General features: G+C 34.2%; 1 protein-coding gene across 1 annotated transcript; it reads left to right on the top strand.

Moving 5' to 3' along the window:
- Positions 1 to 2,687: 2,687 nt before the first annotated feature.
- On the top strand, positions 2,688 to 6,831 carry fkbpl (FKBP prolyl isomerase like). Its single transcript, XM_082144773.1, has 3 exons — positions 2,688 to 2,825; positions 3,041 to 3,441; positions 6,023 to 6,831. Exons 2-3 carry the CDS (start codon positions 3,061 to 3,063, stop codon positions 6,767 to 6,769), a joined length of 1,128 nt encoding a protein of 375 aa, XP_082000899.1. The 5' UTR covers positions 2,688 to 2,825; positions 3,041 to 3,060; the 3' UTR covers positions 6,770 to 6,831.
- Positions 6,832 to 12,821: the final 5,990 nt, after the last annotated feature.

Raw genomic sequence — 12,821 nt, 5'->3', positions numbered from 1 at the left:
GGCATGACCGTGACGCTGCGTGTGCACCCAGGAAACAGCTCAGCGTGAAGACACGATAGCAAGCGCGCCCCCTCTGGTCACAACAGCCATTCTTTTCTTCTTTTTCTGTTATGAACAAGTGAAGTGAGGCTCGTTGCACACAGAGGTGGAAAAAATAGTCTACACACAACTTCCTTACTTGAGTGAAAGTACAGATACTACTGGTCAAATATTAAAAACCGTTACTTGTTACCGTTACAAGTAAAAGTTGTAAAGACCGATTTTTACTTAAGTTAAAGTACAAAAGTAGGCTACTCGTTTTTAAAAGCAGCCTACTTAAATATCACAAGTAAAAAGTAAATGTTAGTGCATTGTTTTATTATTGTTGCATTGTTGTATGTAATACTTACAGTACCTTATGCCTCTAAATCTATGCCTGCATACCTACCCTCATATCAATATAATATTTATTTCTAGAACACAGTTCCAGTTGTGGAATTGAATGTGAGATTGAATAAGTGCACTTATTCAATCTCACAAGTCTAAAAAGCGACTTTCATTTCCAATCAAAATCCAATGTCTGTCCGACGTCGGGTTCTGACGTCAATTCGACGGCGGGTTATTATGACGTCAATCCGACTTTCATTTCCAACCAAAATCATCCCCTGACTGACGTTACTAATTTCTATAAGGACCTTGACAGAAATGTAGTGTAGTAAAACGTACGATATTTGTTTTTCAAATGTAGTGAAGTTAAAGTAAAAAGTTTCCAGAAAATAAAATACTCAAGTAAAGTACAGATACTCAAAAAGTGTAAGTTCAGTATAGTAAATGTACTTTGTCACTGTCCACCTCTGTGTAAATAGCACGAATGCTCTATCAAAGTACATGGTATTACCATCTAATACCACCAGTAATTTTAAAGGTAAACACAGAAAAAACTCATTGCCCTAGTCTTCTACTTCCAAAAGACACATATACTGCACTTTCAAACATAATTTCTTCTGAAAAGTAGCCTATATTAGTCTATACTTCTTTGCTTTTTGCATTTCCATTCTACAATGGACTGCATTGCACTGTATATTCAATGTACACTGCACAGCAGTGCCTACATTTTTTTTTTTAAACTGGCAGATGTGGTTGCCAGAAATTCACCTTAAAAATACAGTCACATTGTTTCAGGCATTACAAGCAGGTAGTTTGGTACCTTTACTCTTCATAACCTTATAACCTTTATAATATTAATACACTTGCAGTCTATTATACTTGTGGTACTAAAAAATACTCTGATAACAACCTTAGTTATAAAACAGAAGAACTCAGGATGAATTAAAGTTGATCAAAAAGACAATGAGCAATGTCTAAAAACATTGAAAGCATGCATGCACACAATATCTGTGCATGACCAGAACTTCATAAGTAACAGCACACTGTTGTCCACATTTTATTTTACTGAGTACACCAGCAGTGTTGGGTAAGTTGATCTAAAAAGTAATTAATAATTACTATAATTACATCTTCAACAGAATAACGAGATTATTGTACTAATTACTCTCTCTATAAAGTATTGCATTACTCATTGCTAATTACTTTCTAAATCCCATATTAACCTCAACCAGTTGACAATACAAGATATGAAACTGCTCTTTTAATTCTTTCAAAAAAATATTATAAAATTGCATAAATTATTCTTGAACTGACCAAAGTATTTAAAGGGAGAAGTAAGTAAGTTTATTGTCCTTTCAGAAATTCTTTTTCTTTTTAGGTTACATAAAAAATAAATAAATAAAAAAGTTACATTTTGATGTTAAATCCAACCAATGTTTTATATAGAATTGTTATATAATCTATATTTCATGCAATTACATGACAAGTAACTGTAATTAAATTACAGAAAAAAATAGGAGTAATCCCTTACTTTACGTTTTCAAGAAAAAAAAATCAATTAGCCTACAACAGTAATTAATTATGAGTCAAACCCAACATTGCTCACCACAGTAATGCAACTTTTCGAGCAGCACAGCTCTTCATCAGATTAAAATGCCACTAATAGAATCACACTTAAATAAAAAAGGATACAAATTAAGTAATGTAAGAGAGTTATGCACAAAACTGTTTACAAAGACATTTTAAGCAAAATGTAATCCAATGTGATGTGTCACAGGGACACTTACTGTTTTTCACCATAAAATATGGAGTTGGATATATACAGTATATAAACAAACAAAAAAGCTAAAGCTTTTAAATATAAAAAATAAATAAAGCTTTTGAACATTAATCATTGCATATGGTATTATAGCTTATATATATATATATATATTGAGAGTATATGCATCTTGTCAGTTAGTATTTTACCAGGGCATTTTTTATTATTTTTTTAGCACAGGTTAATGCAAACTTTTGCATGCAGTAACTTGCATCCTTTTTGCCCCCAAAGAACGACATCTAGTTCTTGCTTCACAGACAGGGCTTAGATTAAGCCAGGATTAGGCTTTAGTTAAATTAGGACATAAGTAGCTTTTTAAAACATGTCTTGTGAAAAAAAAAATCAATTACTGGTGTGCATCTTGAGACAAAACAATGAGACTGACATATTTTAAGATTAAAAAGTTTTAAGATATTTTAAGATATGTCAGTGCAAGTTGCTTTCCGTTAAAACCGCTCAAACATGCATTTTAGTCTGGGACTAGCCTTGTCTATGAAACCGTGTAAACAAGTCAAACTCAAAGTACAAGTGTAAAGTAGACGTTCATTCCATGCCGCACCTGTAGAGGGCGATTGAAGGCATTCATTGTGATATATTTGCTGTGGAAGAAGAGAGTCTGACAGCAACAACCATCACTAAAGTAGGTACACTAATGTTTACTATTAACTAAAGAGTTCACTAATGTGTCATTATAAACGTGTTCTGTTTTAAATACTCATGCATGTCTGAAGCTATTGATGCGCTAGGTTTAAAATAAGTGCAAAATACTTTGCGTCACGGTGCTAACAGGTCTCCTGATAGCATTCCCTTTAGTCTGCAGTTATTTATTCCATCAAATAATAATTGTTATTTTAGGTCTTTTAGAATTCTTCGTCATGACAACATTCCAAGTGCCTGATCATTTCCCCGCTGAGTCGTCATGGATCTCCGCGTGTCCCGGTGGTCTGTGGGAGGTGCGCCGAAGGTGGATTAGAGAAAGACAACGAGGGGACAGCACGCCCATGATGGGGTCACTGTGTAAGGTCAAGGTGCGGCGAAAGACTGTTACAGGGGAAAACACACTGCATACCGCTTCTGAAGAGCAAGAATCAACAGCTAGCGTTGATTCTAGCGAGCAAGTCTCCTCATATCCCCGCTCGCAGGACTCTGTACTGCAGGTCCAACTGGATGAGTGGTTCGTGTTGCGCATGGGCGAAGGACAGTGTGACATTACTGAGGGCTGCCTGGAAGGGATGAGGGCTGGAGAGATGTGTGAGGTAAGGGCAAATCCAAAATATGGACTTACACTAAAACACAATTTTAAGATATTTTACTGTAAAATGACATGTATTGTATATATTGTTATTTAATTGTTTTCGCAGAGATTGGTAGGTCTATTAGTTAAATCTGTTTACTTTAGCAATCTTTGTTGTAGTATATGCCAATGGTGAGTTTGCATGCCTGTAACTCAAAAACTTTTTAAATATATCTTAATATCCTCTTTGATTCTGGATCTTAACAAACTTTTCTTTTAGTATCTTTTTAAATGCCCTATATGGTTCATTCCCAGAAATATGGAGATCCTAATGCAGCTCCATGAGTAAATTGGTAAATTCTACACATTTTCAATGGTCAAAAACCAAATGTGGGTCACTTTGCATACAGGTGATACTGTTTTCTTTTAAAGAGTATCAACATACCTCTCTGAGTGCCAAAAAAACCCATATTTTTTCTGAGGTTTATATGTCTGTAACTCAAGAAGTATTAAAGATATCTTAATATAATTGTTGAAACTTTTTCCTATGAAACTTTTCTTTTGGAATCTTAATTTTTAAGCCTCTATATGATTCAGTCCCAGATATATTGGGATGTTAATGTGTTAACATGTTGTTATTATACTGTATATTTGAACTCTTAGTAGCTTCAGAAGCTTCATGCACAAATTACAAATTCTTCCAAATATCCCTGAAACTGATTCAAATACAGATTCTTATAAATACACATTTTAGAGGAGCAAGTTAATGTGCCTCAACTTGACCATTTCAGTGGATTTTTGGCACTCAGAGTGTGATGTTGTATGCAATCATTTTTAAAAAGGGGGACAAGATACATTTCTAGTTTCAACATAATTTATTCTTCAGACATTCCTCTTTAAATACAATAAGTATCAGCTGTGTGCAAAGTGAATCACATTTGGTTTTTGACCATTGAAAATGGGTAAAATTCAACAAACTGAACATAGAGCTGCACTGAGATCCCCATATCTATGGGATTGAACCACATAGGGCCTTGAAAATGAAGTTTCAAAAGAAAAAATAGTTAAAAACTACAATCTAAAAAGGAAATTAAGATAGCTTTAATACTTCTTAAGTTACAGTAATACAAACTTGGGGCAAAAGACAATTTTTGAACAGTCACCATTGGCATGTAATGCAACAAAGATTGCTAAAGTAAACAGATTTAACTAATAGACCTACCAATCTCTGCGTAAAAATAAAATAATGATGCTGCCATCTTTATAACGTCATTTTTACCCCCCTCTAATTTGGCTCCAAATCCCAGGTGAAAATTGTCATTTTAACCCCCTCTACAAAATAGTGGATTATTCAGTTAATATACATTCATGACATTTCATATTTTGGCTTTCATCACTATTTATGTTTGTCTTTCTCCGGAAAAAATATTAACAAAAAGTTTCCAAAATTTGTTTGATTTGACATTAAATGACCCATTTATCCTCCACAAATAACTGCAAACTGGCATTCAGAAATGCGTCCATATAGTAAGCAACGCCCAACTACCTACAATCCAATCAACTCCTGAGAAAGAAATCAAGTCCCGCCCTAGTTTTTTCTTCTTCTTTTCATTCCAGAAGCCGTTTCACTCAGATATACGTAAGGATGCATCGATCATGATTTTTCATGGCCGATTCTGATTCCCGATTTTTTACAAGCAAATAGGCCGATTCCGATACCGGTTGCTGATTTATTTTTTCTTTCTTTGAATAAGCTAATTTATTTGTAGTTTATTTGGCCAAACTGTATCCATTTGTAAGTAGAGGCAACCACTGCATTTTAATCACGATCCAAACAAAGATGCTGCACACATGTAGCATGACCAGTTGTTTTTGATTTAAATTAGATTGTATAATTTCAAGATTTAAAGAAAAAAAAAAGAGTGGTCTGACTTTAGATTTGTGAAATGATGCTACATAAAAATACCTACACAAAACAACAGCAGACAGACTGAATGAAAATGCAAATTCACTCTCTGACAGTGGGTGGTACTTATAAACTACTTTAATACACATTTATACGGAGGTAGTGGAAAAGAAAATGCAATCGAAACTTTTCTGAAGACAGTCAGTTCCCTTCAGAGATACGTTCATATGAACTCCACACCCAATTCAAAATATTTTAAGCATCGCAAACAATGTGCGTCTCTGCTGACGTGTCTGTGCTCTTTGTGTCCGTCTTCAGCATTTTCTATCTCTGGCCTGTTAACAGATTTCACAGTTCACAGATTTCATATTATTTCCACACAAATTACATTTTGGGAAATTATTGCAATGCAGTTTGTGTGCAAGCCCAGAACAGAGATCAACTGAATCTCAAATCTCAAAAGAAACAAAATCGAGTGTTTAGAGTAAAAAACCATCTGGTTCCGATCAATGGCCGGTCGACCGGTGCATCTCTAGATATACGTCACAATAGTGAAGAAAAGACTATTGCAACTTCCGTTTCATGTCAACTATAATATATTATGTATATCATGGGAAAATGTGATGTTCTCATTGTAATGGGAGATTTTTGATTTTCATTACTTACTTTGATTTTCATCTTTTTTTTTTTATTGTAGTTCACAATAAGTGCCTGGAATACAAAGAACTCCAAAGCAGCTTGCAGTGATGCTAATGGTACCCAGTTTGAAAATACAACAGGGCAAGGATTGTCACAGCAGGCCGACTGCTTTACTCTTCAACTTCACTCTTTGACCCCTGGGCAGGAGTCTTGGCAGATGACACCTGGAGAGAAGTGGGCTTGGGTGCTGTCTCACAAGCAGAGGGGTGGTCAACGGTTTGGGAATGGAGATATCTGGGGTGCGGCAGACTGCTATTGCAGGGCTGTAAAGCTGGCAATAACTTTAAACGGCCAGACAAGAGGAAACCGAGGAGACGAGATGTCTGAAGAAGGTGTGGATGGAGATGATGATGCAGCTTTGACACCATGCTATGATAAAGAAAATGAGCTGGCTGAAAGTGCTGATGATTCCTCCATTCCAACTGAGGAGGAGTACAAAAATGTAAAAGCAGAGCTTCACTGCAATCTCTCTTTATGCCAACTTAAGTTAGGCCAGCTTGGTAAATCCAGAGACAGCAGTATCAAGGCCACCGAGCTGAACCCAAAGAGCACTAAGGCCTGGTATCGGCTTGGGCAAGCTTGCATGCAGCTGGGCGAACTGGAGGAATCCCGCATGGCCTTTGGAAAGATTCTGGAACTCCAACCGGATTCTGCATCAGCTCGCGCTGCTCTGAAACAAGTGAACTCCCAATTAAAAGACCTAAACAGTAAACTTGGTCAAAGGCTGAGCAAGATGTTTAACTAGGAAATAACTGAAAGTTTGCTATTACAGAAAACAGACCAATAAAAATTATATTGTGAAACTGATTACTGTAAAGTGCCCATAAGTTATGTTTTTGGTCCTTCCTTGCAGACCAATTTCAGTTTTTAAAACTTCTTTACTGTATGGGTAGTATATACTATCTTAAATGTTCAATGTTGTAATTTGTTAATGTTTAAATCTACATACACTTGAAAGTCATGAGGCAACTTAAGACGTTTACTGAATGTACTTAAATTTTTTTTTGTAAAATAAGAATATACTGCTTTGATGTTTTGTTCTAAACAAATGTTTTTTTTATTCTGGATTTATAACTGCTGTAGAAAATTATAAAATGCCAAGTATAACTCATTCTTGCATAAAATGACATTAAACAATGTTATTTATTAAAAAACAAACAGTTTTTTATTGCTAAAAGTTTTTTTTATTAACAAACATAAGGCATAGCATTACCCATTTCAAACAAAATGAATATATTATGATAATGCAATCATTTATTTGTTTGTTTTTAATCATCGTAACATTTGCAGAATAATTTCTAATTATATTATAATACAAAAATTACGAATATAAAATTTAAAAGCGTTTTTAATGAGGTAATTGCGTAGCCAATGACATCACATTCTTCAGATGGAGGCGGCCAATCAGACGACGCCTCCTCGCTACATTCGCATTAGAAAGATCCAGATGACAACGATTAAAACCAGAAGAATAACTACGTTTGTAATCTCTGCAAAGCATAAGATAATTGGAGAGGTAAGATTCTTGTACCCTAACTAAGTATAAAACAGCAACAACAATCTAGTAATTCGGTTATTACAGTGATGTTTCTTGATGTTGCTGTGTGGTGACGTGTGTGACGAGAACTGGTTGTATAACAAAAAAAAAAACTCAGTTACAATGTGACGAGTAATAGACATAGCATGTCAGTGAAGGTTGTTATTAATATAACTGTTAGAGTATTAATGTACGATTGTAATGGCGGCCCAGCACGGACAGTAAACTTTGAAATGTCGGAAATGAGCCAATACCCGATGCCAAGAAAACGTTCTGCATGTCCTTAGGATACTCAACAATGACGAATAGAAACCGTTTTAATAAGCGTAAACGGCATAAAACAAAATACATTAATATGTACACCTCGCGTTATTGTTTTTATTTTATTTTATATTTATAATTTTTTATTTGCAGTGTTAAAAACATTTCCTCATAGTGTTTAAAGCGGCATAATTCTTCGCTACTACCACCCCCAGTTGGAAAACGACTAAAGGGAATTGGAAAATAATGACTGTTTTCAAACACGTTTTCCAAACCCATACCGTCGCCGCCCTTCAGAGTCAGTCAACATGTACTTCACCGCCACGGCCACACTGACGCCATGTTGAGCCAGCGTTGTTTGTTTCAGTTATTACGAGAGTTTGGTTTAACAAATATTACTTAATAATATTCTTAATTCATTCGCTGTATATAAAACCATCAATAAAAGAACACCTGAACAAACAACGTTTTGGCCTATTCGTATTTAAATGATAAAAATAAGATGTGATCATTTGACGTACACAAACCAAACTGGAAGACACGTTCACATTAACTGAAAATAAGTCGTTATATGAGCTGAAATGAAGTTTGGTTAAATTTTTTTTTGCAATAAAACTTATTAAGATGATGTGCTTAGTGGAGAGTTGCATAAACTCAGCCTCTATATTAAGACTGTTTGACCAACTAGTAGTTAGGGGTTATTTGTCTTAATTTTTCAAAGTAGACCCATTTACCTTTTTATGTAAGTTAACTGACTTTACAAAGTTAGGACCAGTCTTGATGGGAAAAAAATTAGATTGCATAAGTTTTAAGACTAGTCCAAGCAGTTTATGCAACTGGCCACAGTAATCTCTGGAGGTATTAGGAGCTATGGTTATTTGACTGGAAAATAAAAAAGAAATTTCACTCTTTGTTTACAGATAAAAGCTATTTCAACTACATTTACTGGCAACCCTGCGGCTTGAAGTGGTATGTATTGAAACAAGGTATATAATTAATTCAGGTTTTCAGAAGTGGTTTTTCTGGTTGTTCTTCTTGTGGAATCATTCGAGAAGGACACACCAGTCTCTGTGGCGCAATCGGTTAGCGCGTTCGGCTGTTAACCGAAAGGTTGGTGGTTCGAGCCCACCCAGGGACGAAAAGCTTTTGGTTTTATGCCTGAATGTTGTATTGACACAGCAACATTTATTCACAACACTTTTTCAAAAATGTACTGTTGCGCCTTGTAGTGGTTCACTAGTGATGTCTCTGTACATTTAATGAGTGCAATCAGGTAGTACCTAGTAATCCTAGCCAATAGGTAATCTCAGTGATTCTGAAAGTAATACTGATTTTTAGTTAATACACATTTACCCTCAAAGACAGATGGCTAAACCACTGAATACAAAGCCTAATTAACATTTAAGTTAATTAGCAGTACACAGTGTACAATAGTGCCCTGTTATGAATTGATAGTATGTATGTTGGGCAGTTAATCATGATTTTAAACATGCATTAGACCTGACAGGCATGACATGCAAGTTAAAAATGATCCAAGTTAGCAGTTCATGTTACAAATTGCAGAAATTTGGTGATTTCATTCCTCATGCATTATTGAAGAGCGGCATCTAGTGTCAAATTCAGTGTAACTACACCTACTACAAAACAGTGTTGAAGCATGAAGGGCTTGGGACCTCAGATTTGCTTTATGCGCAATTCATCTTCATAATGTGTGATTTATATGTGTTTCAGGCTACGTTTTGTAGACAGAAAACGTTTCTTCTTAATGAAACTTTCTTCTTAATGAAACATACCAGTGGCCATGACAACTAGTCTCTGTGGCGCAATCGGTTAGCGCGTTCGGCTGTTAACCGAAAGGTTGGTGGTTCGAGCCCACCCAGGGACGAAAAGCTTTTGGTTTTATGCTTTATTTTTTGTAATTGATGTAAATGTTGCATAGACATTTAGGAAACAACCTAATCCTAAAGGAACAACCTAATAAGACATGGCATTAATTGAGATTAAATGTTAAAAAAAATGTTATGCAAACTGAAAGGCCTACAGTTGGTACTAAGCTATCTTTCTCTTTTTTTTTTTTTTAAACATCTGTTCATCATAAAAATTAGCACAATGTTTTTATTAATTGAAGCCTGAATGTAATTGGCAGAAGTAAAAAGCAACAACTCTTTCAGTCTTAATTTAAAACCATTTTCTCTGAAAGTTTAAATTGGAATAGTTTGCAAGAACACGATTATAAACCGTGAAACTGTGAAAGTGAATTTTTCCTTTTCGCCGTGATAACGTTTAATGTCCCCGCCCGGCAACCCATGTAGTCCCATTTAACCATTTCTTAGCGACTACCTTTTTCAAGACAATTAATTAAAGCTTTTTTTTAAATCACAAGGGGATATTACTGATGTATTTTATGTGGTAGAATAAAACATGAAAATATCTTTCACATACCTTCAATACCTTATTTCAGGCATTTAACCAAAAACCCATTGACTTCAAGACAATGGAACTGGAAGTACTAAAATGTGAACTAATTTTGGGTTTTGACCTTCAAAAATACCTCACCCCGCCCAACACTTTATATAGACTGCAAAAAAAAAAAAAAAAGGCTACACTTTGTCAAAAACATTTATACAAATACACCAAATAGCCTACTTGATGCATTTAAAAAAAAAAAAATGTGTAAAAAAAAAAATCTTAATTTTGCCAGGTAGAATTATCATTTTTAAAATCTTAAGAAGGAAAGGTGACAAAATGAATCCAAGCTCGTAGTAATTCATGATAGGAATTTATGATTCAATTCAGCTCACTTTTAAGGGCTGCTTCAAACGTTATGAAAGAGCGACCTCTTGTGTTAAGCTCTGAGTAAAACTATAATGTATAAGTTCGCCCCTTGCTTTTCCTGTAGAGGGCGATAGACCACCAGTAGATTTCTTTGCTTGTCGCAAGACCGTTTTGAATGGGTCGCGGAGTGTGCAATCAAAGAAACAACAACTTTTTTTTTTCTGAATCAAATGACGTGAGTGAAAGCTTTTGACTTTTATGTCAGTCTCCATTTAAGTAAAGAATGCCTGAGAAAAACTCTTTGTCCTGATTCAGTATCTGCGGTCAGAATGAGGTGTTGTCAGACTATATGTCAGTGTCATTATTCTAACGTTATTTTCTTAACTTGATGTTACGAAAGAAAAAAAAAAGTCTCTCACTTCAGAAAAACGACCTTTCCTGTCCTGCCAGCAGTTTATACTCCTTTAATACATTTAATACATAGCGTGCTGTATATTACTTCAATAGCTATATGTTTAATTAACAGTTCATGTTATGTTGGTATTGTGTATTTACCATGGTAACTGCCTGGTGTTTCCGTAACCCCATAATACCACTTATTTTTCACTTTGTGTTATTTTGTATATTTTTAAATGACTGTGGTGTCTTTATCTTGAAGATCCAAGTCCTCCTAAAGGAGTAGGACATGTGAATTAGATACCATATATGATTTAATTATTAAAATTGTCTTTTGGGAATGAGAATGAATGGTGTTTCTGAATAGTATTAAAAATGACTACTAGTAACTGGCAAAAAATTATGGCTTCAGTCCATTAGGGGTCTTCACAGCCGAAATAGCTCAGTTGGGAGAGCGTTAGACTGAAGATCTAAAGGTCCCTGGTTCGATCCCGGGTTTCGGCATTTTGATTCTTTAGAAATCTTATTATTTCATTATTATTCTACAAACTCTTATGTTGTGTTTTATATATTTATTTATGTATGTGTATATACATACAATACAGGTCAAAAGTTTGGAAACATTACGTTTTTTAATATTTTTGAAAGAGGTCTCTAATGCTTATCAAGGCTGCGTTTATTTGATCAAAAATACAGAAAACCCCCCCAGTAATATTGTGAAATATTATTACAACTTAAAATAAGTTTCGTATTTGAATATACCTAAACAAATTATTTATTCCTGTGATGCAAAGCTGAATTTTCAGCATCATTACTCCAGTCTTCAGTGTCACATGTGACATCCAGTCTATCACATGATCCTTTAGAAATCATTCTAATATTCTGATTTATTATGAGTGTTGGAAACAGTTCTGCTGCCTAATAATATATTTGATGAATAAAAGGTTAAAAAGAACTGCATTTATTAAAAAAAAATATATATTTTCTAATAATATAAATCTTCTTTACTATCACTTTTTATCAATTTAACACATCCTTGCTGAATAAAAGTATTGATTTATTTCAAAAAAAGAAAGAAAAAAATTACTGACCAGTAGTGTATATTGTTGTTACAAAAGATTTCTATTTTTTTTTTATTCTTCTTTTTTTATTTTTTTATTCATCAAAGTATCCTAAAAAAGTATCACAGGTTATGAAAAAATATTAAGCAGCAGAACTGTTTCCAACTTTGATAATGAATCATCATATTAGAATGATTTCTAAAGGATCATGTGATAGACTGGAGTAATGATCCTGAAAATTAAGCTTTGCATCACAGAAATAAATGATAATTTAAAGTATAATAAATTGAAAACCAATTATTTTAAATTGTAGTAATATATCACAATATAAAAATAAAAAAAATTCTGTATTTTTGATCAAATAAATGCAGGCTTAATGAGCAGAAGAAACTTCTTTCAAAAATATTAAAAATAGTAATGTTTCCAAACTTTTGACCTGTACTGTATATATATAAATCTCCACAAAGCCAACACAAGGCAATTGTGTATTAATTGATGGATATATAATAAAATCAAATATATTTCATATTCAAAGAAGATTAAGTTGTTCATTGTAGTATGATTAAAAAGCTGTACCCCTTATTTTAGGCACTCGCTCTCATTATGTGTGGCTCTTGAAAAGTGACCAGCCAGGTGACAGTGATATGAGCAGAATTGGATCAGCTTACTTATTTGCAACAGAACATAAAGAAAGGCACCCAAGCAGAGAGAATCGATATAGTGCAACTGTTTTAAAAACAGAGATAAATATGACGCAACCCTGTTGG

The sequence above is a fragment of the Leuciscus leuciscus genome (genome assembly GCF_965113295.1).
Source record: "Leuciscus leuciscus genome assembly, chromosome: 18".
Lineage (NCBI taxonomy): Eukaryota > Metazoa > Chordata > Actinopteri > Cypriniformes > Leuciscidae > Leuciscus > Leuciscus leuciscus.
This window is presented reverse-complemented; position numbering and strand designations above follow the sequence as displayed.

What these genes read in the sequence shown, in the direction of transcription:
- fkbpl (XM_082144773.1), top strand. Translation starts at nt 3,061, where the DNA reads ATGACAACATTCCAAGTGCCTGATCATTTCCCCGCTGAGTCGTCATGG. An exon ending in GGGCTGGAGAGATGTGTGAG is followed by an intron (nt 3,442 to 6,022) that starts GTAAGGGCAAAT and finishes TTTTTATTGTAG; the next exon opens with TTCACAATAAGTGCCTGGAA.